Consider the following 19082-nt stretch of genomic DNA (forward strand, 5'->3'; position numbering starts at 1 on the left):
CTAGCCACCCTATACACAGCTACCAGAAATTTATCCATTTCTTGGGTAGAAACTGCTGGATGTTGGGATGATATATTTTTGGGAAAATGTTGTTGAATACGTAGATTGTGCTGACAATATGGGAGGTATGAAGAGGGGGGGCAGTAATAAGTGGTTATAGCACTGAACAATGCAATTTGCCGTGCATGGATGCAACATAAATAGAGCTTGATGTTGTTGGAGTGTTTATATAGTGTAAGGCTAAGTTCAAAGGTCAGTGGATTGTGCAAGAAAAAGTCCGTAGGGCTTAAATCAACTGGCATACATTTATTTATTAATTTTTTTTTTTTTTTCTTTTTTCGCTGTCTCCCGTGTTTGCGAGGTAGCGCAAGGAAACAGACGAAAGAAATGGCCCAACCCACCCCCATACACATGTATATATATACGTCCACACACGCAAATATACATACCTACACAGCTTTCCATGGTTTACCCCAGACGCTTCACATGCCCTGATTCAATCCACTGACAGCACGTCAACCCCGGTATACCACATCGCTCCAATTCACTCTATTCCTTGCCCTCCTTTCACCCTCCTGCATGTTCAGGCCCCGATCACACAAAATCTTTTTCACTCCATCTTTCCACCTCCAATTTGGTCTCCCTCTTCTCCTCGTTCCCTCCACCTCCGACACATATATCCTCTTGGTCAACCTTTCCTCACTCATTCTCTCCATGTGCCCAAACCATTTCAAAACACCCTCTTCTGCTCTCTCAACCACGCTCTTTTTATTTCCACACATCTCTCTTACCCTTACGTTACTTACTCGATCAAACCACCTCACACCACACATTGTTCTCAAACATCTCATTTCCAGCACATCCATCCTCTTGGGCACCACTCTATCCATAGCCCACGCCTCGCAACCATACAACATTGTTGGAACCACTATTCCTTCAAACATACCCATTTTTGCTTTCCGAGATAATGTTCTCGACTTCCACACATTCTTCAAGGCTCCCAGAATTTTTGCCCCCTCCCCCACCCTATGATCCACTTCTGCTTCCATGGTTCCATCCGCTGCCAGATCCACTCCCAGATATCTAAAACACTTTACTTCCTCCAGTTTTTCTCCATTCAAACTCACCTCCCAATTGACTTGACCCTCAACCCTACTGTACCTAATAACCTTGCTCTTATTCACATTTACTCTTAACTTTCTTCTTTCACACACTTTACCAAACTCAGTCACCAGCTTCTTCAGTTTCTCACATGAATCAGCCACCAGCGCTGTATCATCAGCGAACAACAACTGACTCACTTCCCAAGCTCTCTCATCCCCAACAGACTTCATACTTGCCCCTCTTTCCAAAACTCTTGCATTCATCTCCCTAACAACCCCATCCATAAACAAATTAAACAACCATGGAGACATCACACACCCCTGCCGCAAACCTACATTCACTGAGAACCAATCACTTTCCTCTCTTCCTACACGTACACATGCCTTACATCCTCGATAAAAACTTTTCACTGCTTCTAACAACTTGCCTCCCACACCATATATTCTTAATACCTTCCACAGAGCATCTCTATCAACTCTATCATATGCCTTCTCTAGATCCATAAATGCTACATACAAATCCATTTGCTTTTCTAAGTATTTCTCACATACATTCTTCAAAGCAAACACCTGATCCACACATCCTCTACCACTTCTGAAACCACACTGCTCTTCCCCAATCTGATTATTTATATTAGTATGAAATTTTAACAAAAGTGGATTTGGATAATGAGAAATATGAGTCACATACAGTAGGTACTTTTTCCTTCTGGTTTACATAATATTTGTTTGATTACTGGGGTTGTTGTTTCTTTTGTAATTGGCTGTATAATTGATGTGTTTGCTGAATGTCTTCAGTATAAAGTTGGATGAATTAGTATGCCTTAGAATTTTTATGTTGCTGTATTTTAATTAGTCTTGAATAATCTTTTAATTAGTCTTGAATAATCAAGATTTAAAATTTTTTCTAGTGTTGGTGGAGCGTGTTTTTCTTCGAATTGGGTCAGCAGCAACTGATGATGCTTTGGAGGAGGAACTCCACAAATTTCTTGCCCCTGTTATACTTAAGTTGGCTTCTCCACATGAACCTGTCCGGAAGAAGGTGATATGTTATTCTTTTGTGTTAATTATAAGATATTGTATGAAATGAATATAATGTCATTTCCTATATAACTTTAGGTTTTAATCTAGGTTTAATTCACAGGTGATGGAACTGTTGATTCATGTGAACCGTCGAGTCAAAGATCATGAAAGTATTCAGCTGCCGGTTGAAGCTCTTCTAGCTCAGTACCAGGATCCTAGTGCCACTGCATTTGTCACTGTAACTATCCCTCTATTTTGTGTAGTCATTGATTAGCATATTGAGTGTATTGAAAGCAGAAATTTAGATGAGAATAGAGTCCAAGGACTCCTATGTTAAAGGTGATGAAGACTCAAAAAACATACATTTTGAAGTTGCTTCAGTCATAAGTTCATAGTTCCACGCTTTGTTTATGAGAGGATAATGTAGGTAAGTTTTATGCTTTGTTTCATAAGGGAAAGTTGAAAAAATATATGAGACAAAAATAAAATGTCTAACATTTCATGCCTTGAAAATAGGTTTGATATTATAGAATACAGTTGTGAATTACCATCTGTTTATTTCAGAGTAAATCAACATTATGTATGCTAAAAATATGGAAAGGGTATATATTGGACTCTTTTTGTCACTTCATTATAAATACCATTAGTTTGGAAATCCTTTATGCATGGGATTTCACTGAATACTACAAGGATGGGTTAGGCTTCATCTGTCATGATCCCATTGGAGCCAAGGTTCTTTCAGGAAGATTCTCTTAAACTGCGTGGGACAAACAGACACCATGTTCCACACCTTCACGACCACAGTTTGTCATTATCTCTGAATTGTTCAATGAATGTACAATGTGTCTGCCCCCATAAGGTCCACCTATCACATTCTTACCTCAATGACTTCTATTTGGGCATGTCCATCCCCTCTACCCCCCTGCTTCTAAATGCTAACTTTAAAACTTTAGAACTCACTTGTCATACCTGCACAGCTTTTATTAACTTTCCATAGCAAAGGTGCTGCTTCATTAGCTGGGATGCCTTCATTTGTGCTGACCATGTATATAGGGTTATCTTGACTGGGATGGAGCCCAACATCAATCCTACCTGATCTTTCTCCTGGCAGTCATGGTTTGATGGCTCCTACTCTGATGTTTGTTACATCAGGGGCAGGGTATATTGAACTATAAAACCTTCCCTTCCCTTCGCTCGACTCAGCTATCTTTTCTTAGAATTTCTGCAGAGCTTATCTTTATAAATTCAAGAACTCATTCATAAAGATATGATGCACTGATTTCACCTATTTTACTGATAAACCTTTATGTTCCTTAACCAATGACTTCACTAATTCAACCTCTCTTTAACTCATAAAACTGCTCTCTTCAGTATCTAATTGTGATTCAGCTTTGGATAGTACTGCAGTGTCTTTCATCCCAGTAATCTCCTGCTGAAATAAAGCTGCTCTCTTCAGTATCTAATTGTGATTCAACTTTGGATAGTACTGCAGTCTTTCTTCCCTGTAACCTCCTGCTGAACCTCTAACCCCCCTCCCATATTTTCCTTTTGCAGGGTCTTTCGAGTTCTTTCCTGCCCTCATGTGAGCAGTATGTTTGGCCTGGGTGGTATAACTCCTCATGTCCTAAGAAGGCATGCCTTTGAGCTAGCTTCAATTATTTATTGCTTATTTTGTCTCTCTCTAAATACTCAGACTTATCTTCTTAAAAGCATATCTTGGTGCAGCCCATCCCGGAGAAGATATGCTATTCTAACCCCTCTAACTGTCACCCCATTACTCTCTCTCTTCTGCGATGTCTAAAACCTTTTAAGATTTACTTAAACTCTCACTTTCTTAAACACTTAGAAAGCCATTCCTTTCTTTCTGTTGACTAACATGGTTCATGCAATGCAATGTGTGCTTGCGATTTTCTCTATGGGACTCGCTTCTTTAATTTTTTTCAGGGATTTTGATGAAAATTTTGTCATGCACTTGATATCTTCAAAGCATTTGATGGTTTCTCAAAGTTCTATGCATTCTAAACTTCCTTCCTTTGGCTTTTTTGATTCTCTATTTAACTAATGCGTAGCTTCGTGTCAAGGAGCTGCTGCATTTGTCAGGGATCAGTCATATGACACACTATTTTTTCTCTCTGTGAATGATCTCTGCACACTTCTTAATTCTGTTCATTCTTATTCTTATGATTCCACTGCTAACATTTTAACTCTCCTTCCCTCCTCTCATCCCTCTGATATGTATGTACTCATCTTTCTCACACCAAACTTATTTCTTGTCATTCTTTGTGCCTATGCAACATCTTGGAATGGGGAAGTAGTAATCTGGTTGAATTCATTACTGCCAGGAAATGATATCTACCAATACATCTTTTTAAATGACACTCATTTCCCTATGTTCAGTTTCAAAACACCATAGATGTGCCTTGCAATAACATAACCATATTAAACATTCCTATATTCTACACTTTATCTTGGAAACTTCCTATAATCATCATAAAGTCAGCTTCCAAAAACTGAGGGTGTTGTATTGTTATATATTTGCCCCAGCGTGGTTTCTTCCTTCCTCTTTCTATTAGCTAGTCAAAATATATTTAGAAACTTTCCTTCTCATTAATCCATCAGGAATCATTTCTCTCCAACACACACACACACACACACACACACACACACACACACACACACACACACACACACACACACATGCACTCATGCATGAGTGGAATAACATAGGCAAAGGCATGCCCCAATCAAGGTTATTTTGGATGAAGTTTAAGATGACTGGTGTGAGGAAGGATTATTTGAATTCATCAGGTGTTTATGTGAACCTGACTTCATTTGAGGAAGAGGGAGAATTTATTTAAAATATATGTAGAAAAGTACCTTTTTAGTATGCGTTGGATGAATGGAATAAACTGAAAGAGGATTGGAATAAGTTGAAAGAGGATGTGGTAGATTTGGGCAGCAAACAAAAGTTTAAATGGTTGTCAGAAAGTACTTAAGAGATTGGGGCCCCATAAGTGTAAAAGTCTCCCCATACAACACATACAAGTAATTACTACTTTTTTAAGCATTTGTATTATTATCAGTAATAGCTGACATGACATGGTCAAAAGCATGCCCCCTAGTCATTGTTACTTTGGATGAAGGTCAAGGTAATAAGTTTAAGGAGAAAGACAGGAAGGATTATTTGAATTCATCAAGTATTTTGTGAACCTAACTTGGTTAGAGGAAGAGGGAGAGGGAGAAACAAAAGATGTAAGAGAATGCCACAGTTCTTCTGTACAGTATAAGGAAAGGTGGTGTCATGATTAATTCTTGTGTGGTTGGCTTGCACACACAAACTGTACAGGTATACACCTCTTTCTGTAGAAAGTGTTGTTGACAAGTCCCCTGTTGCTTTGACAGATACTCACAAACTGAAGTGAATATCTTATCATTTGATTTACTCCCAGAATATGATGGCTTGGTGAATATGATGGCCTAAGAGCCAAAGCACGATAATTCAAACACGTAATTATGATTACAGAATAGCCGCTTGAGTATAATGTCTCAGCTACGTGAGGATAATTGTTAAACTGGTTGATCTTGATAACTTCCAAAGCATCGTTACTTAACAGATTGAGTGCAGTAATTTATAAAACCAAGAGGGTACAATAAGCTAATCACTTGAGTTAAGGTACGATAACAACCGATCTGAGTTCAGTGACTACCCATGATGCACAGCAAGGCAACAGAGGAAAATTTTGTGCTTTTAATAAGAACTTTAACCCTGGGCAGCAGCTGCACCATGGCTGGGAGTACCCTCCTCCTGGTGCAGGTATAAACACACATTTATTATGCATAAAGAAAAATAAAGATGATAAAGCTGTAATGCTGGTGTATATGAACAAGACAGTGAGAGTATTGGCAGTATACACTTATTGATATTTGTTTCCAAAATGAGGTACACTGTTTAATATATTCTCATGTCAATTATTGGTAGCAAGCAGAGTGCAGAAAACAGATAATTTCCAGGGAATCAGAAAGAAAACTTGTATCTAGGAGTGAAAGATTGATGGTGTTTATCACAGCCAGTAGCGGCAGGTCTCACACTTGGCCACTAGTGGCGGGTGCCACACTTGACCAGTAGTGGCAGGTGTCACACATGACCAGTAATGGCAGGTGTCACACTCAACCATTGGTGGCAGGTGTCACACCTGGCTAATAGTGGTAGGTCTCACAATCAGCCATTAGTGGCAGGTGTCACTCTTTGCCGATAGTGGTAGGTTTCAAACTCAGCCAGTGGCAAGTATCATGCTTGGCCATTAGTGGCAGGTAGCACACTTGACAAGTACTGACAGGACTCATACTTGGCTTGTAGTGGCAGGTCTAGTCTCTCACTCAGCCATTAGTGGCAGAATTCACACTTAGCTAGTTGTGTCAGGTCTCATGCTTGACCTGTAGTGGCTTGTGTCACAGTTGGCCAGCAGTGGCAGGCCTGACACTTGACCACCACTAGCCAGACTACGCAATACTCGGCCAACTGTTGCATCACATGATTACCGAGTGGCTGTTGGCAAATTTTGGGTGGGATGTTTTGAAAACTTTTTCTTACCCTACACCTGAAAGCTTTGGAAATCTTTACCCTATTGTGTATTTCCCAATAACTATGGCCTCACATATTTTAAGAAATAGGTTTTTCACTTCCTTAAAAAGTTGTAAGTACCCCCCTTTTTTTTTTACCTATATATTTCAATTAAGGTCCAGCCTTGATGTGGACTTTTGTCCATGACTGGAGCCCCCAATGTAAAAAAAGAATAAATAAATATACATAAGGGTATGCTATATATATATGGTCATTTTATATCATTATTCGGTTGGGCATCCTCCCAAGCAGAGACCTAAGGGACGAGCAGACAATTGCCCAGTTTCTTTGCGAACAGGATGAGTTTTTTATAATTGCTGCAAAAGAATTTATGATTTGATTAATTATTGTGAAATTTTGAAGATTTGAGTTTTTCTGATGAGATCCACATAGTGAATTTTTAGATATTGAGAGGTATGGAGGTAGTAACTAACAGTAATAACAGAATAGATGATTTATTGTGTGAAGGTCATTTGCTTCATTCAAGAGCTTACGTAAATGGTTAGACTTAGAATCACTGAGCACAGTTCAAGAATATCCATAAACAGTCCTTTATACTTTGAAAGCTAGTTTTATTGGTTATTCAGCTGTTCATGTTGTATTGGTTATACATAATTTCAACATAATGGATTTGTATGTAGCATTTATGGATCTGGAGAAGGCATATGATAGAGTTGATAGAGATGCTCTGTGGAAGGTATTAAGAATATATGGTGTGGGAGGCAAGTTGTTAGAAGCAGTGAAAAGTTTTTATCGAGGATGTAAGGCATGTGTACGTGTAGGAAGAGAGGAAAGTGATTGGTTCTCAGTGAATGTAGGTTTGCGGCAGGGGTGTGTGATGTCTCCATGGTTGTTTAATTTGTTTATGGATGGGGTTGTAAAGGAGGTAAATGCAAGAGTCCTGGAAAGAGGGGCAAGTATGAAGTCTGTTGGGGATGAGAGAGCTTGGGAAGTGAGTCAATTGTTGTTCGCTGATGATACAGCGCTGGTGGCTGATTCATGTGAGAAACTGCAGAAGCTGGTGACTGAGTTTGGTAAAGTGTGTGGAAGAAGAAAGTTGAGAGTAAATGTGAATAAGAGCAAGGTTATTAGGTACAGTAGGGGTGAGGGTCAAGTCAATTGGGAGGTGAGTTTGAATGGAGAAAAACTGGAGGAAGTGAAGTGTTTTAGATATCTGGGAGTGGATCTGTCAGCGGATGGAACCATGGAAGCGGAAGTGGATCATAGGGTGGGGGAGGGGGCGAAAATTTTGGGAGCCTTGAAAAATGTGTGGAAGTCGAGAACATTATCTCGGAAAGCAAAAATGGGTATGTTTGAGGGAATAGTGGTTCCAACAATGCTGTATGGTTGCGAGGCGTGGGCTATGGATAGAGATGTGCGCAGGAGGATGGATGTGCTGGAAATGAGATGTTTGAGGACAATGTGTGGTGTGAGGTGGTTTGATCGAGTAAGTAACGTAAGGGTAAGAGAGATGTGTGGAAATAAAAAGAGCGTGGTCGAGAGAGCAGAAGAGGGTGTTTTGAAATGGTTTGGGCACATGGAGAGAATGAGTGAGGAGAGATTGACCAAGAGGATATATGTGTCGGAGGTGGAGGGAACGAGGAGAAGAGGGAGACCAAATTGGAGGTGGAAAGATGGAGTGAAAAAGATTTTGTGTGATCGGGGCCTGAACATGCAGGAGGGTGAACGGAGGGCAAGAAATAGAGTGAATTGGAGTCATGTGGTATACAGGGGTTGACGTGCTGTCAGTGGATTGGAGCAAGGCATGTGAAGCGTCTGGGGTAAACCATGGAAAGCTGTGTAGGTATGTATATTTGCGTGTCTGGACGTGTGTATGTACATGTGTATGGGGGGGGGGGTTGGGCCATTTCTTTCGTCTGTTTCCTTGCGCTACCTCGCAAACGCGGGAGACAGCGACAAAGTATAAAAAAAAAAAAAAAAAAAAAAAAAAAAAAAATAATTTCAACACTGAAACATTCACTTGCTTCAGCCAATTTCTTGTTTCTTATGATTTAGGAAAGCAGTGCACAATAATGATCCTAGAATAGTGGTGTAATGTATAAATTTTTTGCAGAATTTCTCTATTATTTACATTAAGATGGGATATCCAAGGCTAGACCTCAACAAACAAGTGGAACTTTTACCATCAATGCTCAACAGTTTGGAAGGCAAACCAGCTCAGCACCAAGACAGGTAGCTGTTATATCATGAAAAGTTTAGAGCTTAATCAGATATGTGGTATACTATTAGTAGAATAATTGAAAGACCTGGAGATGATAGATATTTACTGAATGATGTATAAAACTTTTAATGATGTGATAATTTTTTCAATTTAATTGAAATATTTGTTACATTCCTCAAGTCTTCTGCTGTTGATGGTGCCAGTGTTTGGTCATATGAAGATCCCAGAGACTGCTGAGAAAACTGCCTCACTGTTTGGTCTGCGAGAGAGGCCAGGAGTTGCTAAGCTGCTTCTGGACTTTATGTTAGATTTGGTACTTCTTCCTTATGGGTCAGTATATTTTTGTAGAGGTATAAGATTAATTTGTGTTTTAAATAATTCTTAATGAAAAAAATGAGTTCCAAAAGGATTTTTTAAATGAAAAAATTTATTTTCAGGAAAACTGTGCTCCCGAACCAGAAAAAGTTAAGAACTTGCATAGCAGTTTTTATTTATTATTTGTATTTCAGAGATATTTCAGGCATATGATAGAGTTGATAGAGATGCTCTGTGGAAGGTATTAAGAATATATGGTGTGGGAGGCAAGTTGTTAGAAGCAGTGAAAAGTTTTTATCGAGGATGTAAGGCATGTGTACGTGTAGGAAGAGAGGAAAGTGATTGGTTCTCAGTGAATGTAGGTTTGTGGCAGGGGTGTGTGATGTCTCCATGGTTGTTTAATTTGTTTATGGATGGGGTTGTTAGGGAGGTGAATGCAAGAGTTTTGGAAAGAGGGGCAAGTATGAAGTCTGTTGGGGATGAGAGAGCTTGAGAAGTGAGTCAGTTGTTGTTCACTGATGATACAGTGCTGGTGGCTGATTCATGTGAGAAACTGCAGAAGCTGGTGACTGAGTTTGGTAAAGTGTGTGGAAGAAGAAAGTTAAGAGTAAATGTGAATAAGAGCAAGGTTATTAGGTACAGTAGGGTTGAGGGTCAAGTCAATTGGGAGGTGAGTTTGAATGGAGAAAAACTGGAGGAAGTGAAGTGTTTTAGATATCTGGGAGTGGATCTGGCAGCGGATGGAACCATGGAAGCGGAAGTGGATCATAGGGTGGGGTAGGGGGCGAAAATTCTGGGAGCCTTGAAGAATGTGTGGAAGTCAAGAACATTATCTCGGAAAGCAAAAATGGGTATGTTTGAAGGAATAGTGGTTCCAACAATGTTGTATGGTTGCGAGGCGTGGGCTATGGATAGGGTTGTGTGCAGGAGGATGGATGTGCTGGAAATGAGATGTTTGAGGACAATGTGTGGTGTGAGGTGGTTTGATCGAGTAAGTAACGTAAGGGTAAGAGAGATGTGTGGAAATAAAAAGAGCGTGGTTGAGAGAGCAGAAGAGGGTGTTTTGAAATGGTTTGGGCACATGGAGAGAATGAGTGAGGAAAGATTGACCAAGAGGATATATGTGTTGGAGGTGGAGGGAACGAGGAGAAGTGGGAGACTAAATTGGAGGTGGAAAGATGGAGTGAAAAAGATTTTGTGTGATTGGGGCCTGAACATGCAGGAGGGTGAAAGGAGGGCAAGGAATAGAGTGAATTGGATCGATGTGGTATACCGGGGTTGACGTGCTGTCAGTGGATTGAATCAGGACATGTGAAGCGTCTGGGGTAAACCATGGAAGGCTGTGTAGGTATGTATATTTGCGTGTGTGGACGTATGTATATACATGTGTATGGGGGTGGGTTGGGCCATTTCTTTCGTCTGTTTCCTTGCGCTACCTCGCAAACGCAGGAGACAGCGGCAAAAAAAAAAAAAAAAAAAAAATTCAGAGATGTCTTCTGTATAATCTACAAGGGATAGGGTATTGGTCTCATTAAGTGTCTTTGTGTATGTTTATTTATTTCCTCCTCATTTGAATTTCTCATATCTGGAACTGTATGCTTCTCAGAATTAAGTCTACAGTTTAGTTGGGTCACTCTAAAAATGTATGACCAAGTTTAGGATATTTTTTCATGTTTCCTTCAGAGAAGTGCATTTGTTTCACCCAAAGGAAATAAGTTTTGTACATACTGTACTTGAGATAGTGGTTTTTTGAAACCATGATCTTTTGTTCAAGGGATGATCTGACATTACAGGTGGGGGAACATCTTGCTTAGTGGTAAATGATGTTACAAAAGCCATACATGTGAAGCTACACTCAAATATCACAGGTCCTAAATGTTTTGGAGCAAGAGGTCTTTGGAAGATTGATATAATCTGTTTTTGGAACACAGGCAATAAACTGTATTAAATGATTTTAGTACACCAAAAAAAAATGGCTGTTAATTGTACTTATGGATGGGATAGTGAGGGAGTTAAGTGCAAGGGTCTTGGAGAGGGGTAGGTATGCTTCCTAGTTGATTGAAAAAAGCAAAGTTATTATGATCCTCCTATGTTAAAGATGGAAATGTCATCTTGAAGAATTTTTTGAAAATTACCGCATCACCCTGGCCACTGGTTGCAGTTGATCATCTTTCCTAGTGCAATCTAGTAGCTTCATTGCAGTCATTAATCACTTTGTTATCCTTCTGCTTAGCACTCATGATTGTGGATCATGGCAAATAATGTGGTAGGCCTACTTTGATGGCTTCCAACTTCAGTAACGGCATTCATTGTCTCATTGTTCCCACACACTTAACAAGGTGGGAATTGGCAGGATAATTGGTTAGCATATTAGTTCTTTGCCTCATGACTTGACATATCCTTTCATGTGTTAGTGGAGGGAATTATGCACTAGCATGGTCATTAGTGGCCTCAGGTGCTTTCAGATTGACACCAATTTGTTCCCAGTGGCTAAGGCTTATTATGTCACAGTAGGCCTTTGTTCAAGTGGCACAAATATCCCTCATCCAAACTATTCAGGCATCAATAGAGTATTATGTGTTCATTCTAGATCAGGAATCACTTAGGTGATACTGGCTAAATGATGAAATTGATAGCACTCATACTTTTACAGACACATCCTCACTAATTGATATTGTATGAAAGTTTATTTTGAATTAGTAACTTCCCAAGCATGTGGTGCACATACTATTCCCAAGTTGATGGCAATGTATTACATGCCAAAAAAGTTTTTGCTGCAGAAGGGGACCCTGACATACTCCAAAAATGGTCTGATACGTGGTTAAATGTAAAGTAATAAGGACTCTATGTGAGAAGGACGGGTTGATATCATCCGTAATGTGTTGCCGTAGTCACACTTTAGGAGAATAGTTCAGGAGACCTGCTATCCACTAGCAAATAGGATAATATTTAGCAAGACCGCTAATATTATACATCAGGCCAAAACTGGAATATGTTTCTCCAGTTTTGCTCCCCACACTTAAAGAAGCATGAAGAAATAATAAAGAAGGTCCAATGAGAGCAACAACGATTGTACCAATATTAAGAGAGCTGAGTTTTAGGAAATAGCTAGAGGCCCAAAATTTGCCAGTCTTGGTAGAGAAAAGGGTTATTGGTAACCTGATCAATACCTTTAAGTTCTTAAATCAGACAGTGAACAGTTCTTTGAGAGATGCAGGGATAGAACATCCAGAGAAAATGAAATCAAGCAAGATGCTTTTTAAGAAAGATGCAAAAAAGTACTTTTATACTTATTGTTAGAGCGGTGTATGAATGGAACGAAATTACTTATGATGTGGTTGATGCAGACAGCATGCTGAAATTTAAAAGTTACATATTTATTAGAGGCCATTCAAGAGATTGGGTCCCACAAGTGTAAAACGTCCTCTCCATTCAGAATATAGAGGTGATTACCAATAGGTAAGTATATGTCTTGCTTGTTAAAGTATACTTTAGGTACACCACTGATTTTCTGGTAACTGATGGTTCGTTACCTTCTTTAGTCCAGACAAAATTACGTTAGGGAACTTGAAATTATCGCGGCTACTAGACTAGTTTACTGGGCGGCCACAGATGACGTTGTGTGTAGGGCATGCTTATTTACATTCTTTACACTGCACTTGATGGTGGTGATGCTGCACTTCTGTGAGATTCATAGCTTATTTTGCGTAACTTTAACTGTAGCTATTATCCCTGGGGATAGGGGATTAAGAATACTTCCCACGTATTCCCTGCGTGTCGTAGAAGGCGACTAAAAGGGGAGGGAGCGGGGGGCTGGAAATCCTCCCCTCTCGTTTTTTTTTTTTTTTTTTTTTTAAATTTTCCAAAAGAAGGAACAGAGGGGGCCAGTTGAGGATATTCCAAAAAAAGGCCCAGTCCTCTGTTCTTAGCGCTACCTCGCTAACGCGGGAAATGGCGAATAGTTTAAAAGAAAAGAAAAGAAAAGGCTTCTAAGACATATGAGAGGGTCAGTCGTGGTGTCAAACGTAAACACCAGTCCATATCAATACAAGATAAAGTAAAACTGGTGAAAAAAATGGACCATGGTGTTTTGGTGCGTAAGCTCTGTGACATCTACAGTATTGGTTCTTCAACTGTTTATGATATAAAGAAGCAAAGAAAGAATATATTGAAATTCAATGCACACTGATTCCAAGAAGCAAATGACGATTAGAAAAACTATGAAAGATGATAAGAATACTGACCACGATCGAGTGATGATGGAATGGTTTCGACAGCATCAGAGTGATGGAGTGGACCTGTCAGGTAGCATGATAATGGACTAGGCTAAGTTGTTCCATAAAGAACTTAAATTACTATATGAGCATGATGGATTCAAAGATTCAAGAAGCGTCATGTAGTTTCCATTGATAAAGTGTGCAGAGAAAAGCGGTCTGCAAACCACGAAGGAGCTATCGAGTATGTGGACGCATTTGCGAAACTCCTAGCTAACAAGCACCTCAGTCCTGAGCAGGTGTATATTGTATTTAATTTATTCATTTAATTTACATTTAATAGCAGTCCATGGTATACTTTAGACACATGGGAGATATATAATTAGTGGCTCTGAGGTGTGTTGATGAATTATTATCAAGTAACCATGGTTGGTCCGACAAAATGGTTAATTTGGTAAGGCTTTGGAACCAAGAGTGCCTGAAAACCAGTGGTGTACCTGTATATACCTACCAAAGTGTCCATTGAATAATTGTCTGTTTGAGATTCATCAGGGATTGACATCCTCCACGAAGCATATTTCTTATTTCAACTAGTAATGCATTGAATAATCTTTCAATATTCAATATTACTTTTTGTCTTATATCTTTTTGATGTATTCCCAGGAATTACTCTTGACTTGTTAATTCTGTACCTTCCTTGCTGAGATGCTTTAATATGTAAAACATTACTCTTTGTACCCCCAGTGCTGTCATCCATATATTGTCCTGTGATCTTATGTCTCCTATTTCTTAGAGTACAGAGTTCAGTTTCTTTCTGCCTCATGTGATAATTCATGTACCTCAGATCCCCAATTCTTAGACTGCAGAGTTCAATTTCTTTCTGCTTCATGTGATAATTCATGTACTCCAGATCATCATTATAGCTGTATTACATATGAAGTGTTTTTGTATTCTTTCCAATTTGTTTCTCTCCATCTGTTTTATTGGTAACTGTCCATCACGGCAGTTTTCTATTTTGCTTCTCATATATATAATGAAAATCTTCATCATTGCTTTTCTGTCTCTTGTTGTGAGAGTGGTCATGATTTATTACTCATTATTTGGCTTGAAAGGAATTATCAATTTGCTCTTTTTTTTTTCCAAGCCTCTGACATTTTCTGTGCATATATATTTCTATCCCCATGGTTCCCTTTTAGGAAGGTGCTGATATTTTATGAATCGTTCCATGGTATATTAGAAAAGATGTTATTAGGATTGGTAAAAGTCGAGGGAAGAAGCAGAATTTTGAAAATGATAAATGAAATATATGAAACATGATCCAGTGAAGATAATTTTGAAAGTTATAACAAATGGACTTTATGGATGGTGAAGATCTGAAATGAAATTGAATTTGGAAAAATTTGCTGTAGATCATCGTTTTAAAGAGGGAAGATCATTTGGGTAATCAGTGAAGTTTTTGTTTTGCTTGTTTTATATGAAGATTACATCTTATTCAATGTCTTTTCAGTGCTACACCACTATCTCAACAAAGAGGAAATGATGCTGCTCAAGACAACGGAGATGGTCCGCCTGTTCCTGGTGTGCCAGCAGGAATGAGTATTCATAGCTTCAAGCGAGTCATAGGGGATACAGCGCCTAAGCCTGAAGATTTAGAGAAACTTAAAGTTTCAATTATAAAGTTCTTAAGTTCAGAGGTGTTGCCCCCTTCTTCTGTTGTCTTACAGTTGCTCGTTGGTGCAGCCGATACAAGATTTTCTGTTGCAAATACAGCAGATTTACAGCTTAGAAGGATATATGGGAGTATTGACTGGAACAGTAGTGCAGTTATTGCACCACTATATGTTCTTTTTCTGGGTACACTGTTGCCAAAAGATAAAACTCCTGCTGATAAGTTTAAAAATCCTGCAAACACAAGAATTCGGTTAAAGCTCATGCCATACCTTCTGAAGTCTAAAGAAGCATGTAACTATGCCCCACTTGCTCTTAAGGTGTTTTTTGAATGCCTGTGGGGTCAAAATTCTAATTCAAAATTAAAGCAGCAAGGTGTAACATTTTTGCATCATTTGGCATTTAATGCTGATAAAGATAAGCTGGCTCCAGTTGGAAGTGTACTTTTTGGTGGAGTTGTCAAGGTTATTGAAGAGGAGAAATGTGATGCAAGGCTAAGATCCTTAGCATATGGTGCTTTGGCAAAACTATCAGTTAAACTTCCAAGCCTTTTGCTTTCACATCCCTCTCAGCTTCATTATCTACAAACCCTCATGAATGCACTCACACAAGAAGAAGGAGATGTTTTACTGGCAGTACAGGAAGCTTTGTCAATGGTCTCACCTGTTTGTAAAGAGTTAAATATGTCTAGCCAAGATGAGCTGTGTGTCCTGCTGTCTGAATATGTGATACATCACAATGCTCAACTGAGACGAACTGCTGTTCATTATGCTGCATCTGTGTTCACACATGACCATGTGCCTTCTAGATTTATACTCATGGTGGCCACAGGAGACAGGTAAATTCTTATTAGTAACACCCATAAGTAAAATGCATTATGAATTTTAGTTCACTAGGTTAAGCAAGAATTTGTGTCTGAATGTGCTACTAATGCTCATAACCGAAATGACTAGGGGATTGGATGAAGAATGGAAGATATTTAGGGAAGCAGTGCTGGCATGTGCAAAAGAAGTGCATGGAGTGCATAATGTGGGGGGGCTGGGTAGGTGAGAAAAAGTAGTGAGTGGTGCAAGGACAAAGTAAAGTTGCTAGTGAAGGAGAAAAGAGAGATATATGGATGTTACTTACAGGAAAGGAGTGCAAATGCTTATATGTACAAGAGAAAGCATCATGAGGTCACAAGGAAGGTTTAGGGGGTTATAAAAGAGTTTGGAAAAGTGTGTGAAAGGAGAATGTTAAGAGTAAATGTGAATAAGAGCAAGGTTATTAGGTTCAGCAGGGGTGAGGAACAAGTTAGTTGGGATGTGAGTTTGAATGGATAAAAATTGGAGAAAGAAAAGTGTTTTAGATATCTGGGAGTGGACTTAGCAACATATACATACACAGACGTAAACATATATACTTATATTTTTATTATACTTTGTTGCTGTCTCCTGCGTTAGCGAGGTAATGCAAGGAAACAGACGAAAGAATGGCCCAATCCACCCACATACACATGTATATACATACACATCCACACACGTACATATACACACCTATACATCTCAACGTATACATATATATACACACATGAGCATATACATATATACACATGTACATAATTCACAGTCTGCCCTTATTTAATCCCGTTGCCACCCCGCCACACATGAAATAACAACCCTCTCCCCCCACATGTGCGCGAGGTAGTGCTAGGAAAAGACAACAAAGGCCACATTCGTTCACCTTCAGTCTCTAGCTCTCATGTATAATGCACTGAATCCACAGCTCCCTTTCCACATCCAGGCCCCACAGAACTTTCCATTGTTTACCCCAGATGCTTCACATGCCCTGGTTCAATCCATTGACAGCACGTCGACCCCGGTATAGCGTATCATTCCAATTCACTCTATTCCTTGCACGCCTTTCACCCTCCTGCATGTTCAGGCCCCGATCACTCAAAATCTTTTTCACTCCATCTTTCCACCTCCAATTTGGTCTCCCACTTCTCCTCACTCCCTCCACCTCTGATACTTATATCCTCTTTGTCAATCTTTCCTCACTCATTCTCTCCATGTGCCCAAACCATTTCGAAACACCCTCTTCTGCTCTCTCACCCACTCATTTTATTACCACACATCTCTCTAACACTTTCATTACTTACTCGTTCAAACCACCTCACACCACATATTGTCCTCAAACATCTCATTTCCAGCACATCCACCCTCCTCTGCACAACTCTATCTATAGCCCACGCTTTGCAACCATATAACATTGTTGGAACCACTATTCCCTCAAACATACCCATTTTTGCTTTCCATGATAACTTTCTTGATTTCCACACATTCTTCAATGTTCCCAGAACTTTTGCCCCCTCCCCCACCCTATAATTCACTTCCACTTCCATGGTTCCATCCGCTGCCAAATCCACTCCCAGATATTTAAAACATTTCACTTCCTCCAGTTTTTCTCCATTCAAACTTACCTCCCAATTGACTTGTCCCTCAACCCTACTGAACTTAATACCCTTGCTCTTATTCACATTTACTCTCGGCTTTCTTCTTTCACACACTTTACCAAGCTCAGTCACCAGCTTCTGCAGTTTCTCACCTGAATCAGCCACCAGAGCTGTATCATCAGCAAACAACTGACTCACTTCCCAAGCCTCTCATCCACAACAGACTGCATACTTGCCCCTCTTTCCAAAACTCTTGCATTCACCTCCCTAACAACCCCATCCATAAACAAATTAAACAACCAGAGACATCACGCACCCCTGCCACAAACCAACATTCACTGAGAACCAATCACTTTCCTCGCTTCCTTCACGTACACATGCTTACATCCTCGATAAAAACTTCTCACTGCCTTCCACACCACATACTCTTAATACCTTCCACAGAGCATCTCTATCAACTCTTATCATATGCCATCTCCAGATCCATAAATGTTACATACAAATCCATTTGCTTTTCTAAGTATTTCTCACATACATTCTTCAAAGCAAATATTGATCCACACATCCTCTGCCACTTCCGAAACCACACTGCTCTTCCCCAATCTGATGCTCTGTACATGCCTTCACCCTCTCAATCAATACCCTACCATGTAATTTCCCAGGAATACTCAACAAACTTTTTATATATATTATATTTTGCTTTGTCGCTGTCTCCCGCGTTTGCGAGGTAGTGCAAGGAAACAGACAAAAGAAATGGCCCAACCCACCCCCATACACATGTATATACATACACGTCCACACACGCAAATATACATACCTATACATCTCAATGTACACATATATATACACACACAGACACATACATATATACCCATGCACAATTCACACTGTCTGCCTTTATTCATTCCCATCGCCACCTCGCCACACATGGAATACCATCCCCCTCCCCCCTCGTGTGTGTGAGGTAACGCTAGGAAAAGACAACAAAGGCCCCATTCGTTCACACTCAGTCTCTAGCTGTCATGCAATAATGCCCGAAACCACAGCTCCCTTTCCACAGCCAGGCCCCACACAACTTTCCATGGTTTACCCCAGACGCTTCACATGCCCTGATTCAATCCACTGACAGCACGTCAACCCCGGTATACCACATCGTTCCAATTCACTCTATTCCTTGCCCGCCTTTCACCCTCCTGCATGTTCGGGCCCCGATCACTCAAAATCTTTTTCACTCCATCTTTCCACCTCCAATTTGGTCTCCCACTTCTCCTCATTCCCTCCACCTCCGACACATATATCCTCTTGGTCAATCTTTCCTCACTCATTGTGCCCAAACCATTTCAAAACACCCTCTTTTGCTCTCTCAACCACGCTCATTTTATTTCCACACATCTCTCTTACCCTTACATTACTTACTCGATCAAACCACCTCACACCACACATTGTCCTCAAACATCTCATTTCCAGCACATCCACCCTCTTGCGCACAACTCTATCCATAGCCCACACCTCACAACCATAC

At 39.9% G+C, this 19082-nt stretch overlaps 1 protein-coding gene across 1 annotated transcript in view; it reads left to right on the forward strand.

The window, feature by feature from the left end:
* The window catches only part of LOC139753382 (proteasome adapter and scaffold protein ECM29), a 130711-nt gene that overhangs the window by 14955 nt on the left and 96674 nt on the right, over positions 1–19082 (forward strand). Inside the window, exons 2-6 of the mRNA XM_071669814.1 lie at positions 2015–2145; positions 2248–2364; positions 8822–8940; positions 9110–9259; positions 14966–15964. Coding sequence (XP_071525915.1) covers positions 2015–2145; positions 2248–2364; positions 8822–8940; positions 9110–9259; positions 14966–15964 — 1516 coding nt within the window. The remainder of the gene's footprint in view (positions 1–2014; positions 2146–2247; positions 2365–8821; positions 8941–9109; positions 9260–14965; positions 15965–19082) is intronic.

The sequence above is a fragment of the Panulirus ornatus genome, chromosome 14, assembly GCF_036320965.1.
Source record: "Panulirus ornatus isolate Po-2019 chromosome 14, ASM3632096v1, whole genome shotgun sequence".
Lineage (NCBI taxonomy): Eukaryota > Metazoa > Arthropoda > Malacostraca > Decapoda > Palinuridae > Panulirus > Panulirus ornatus.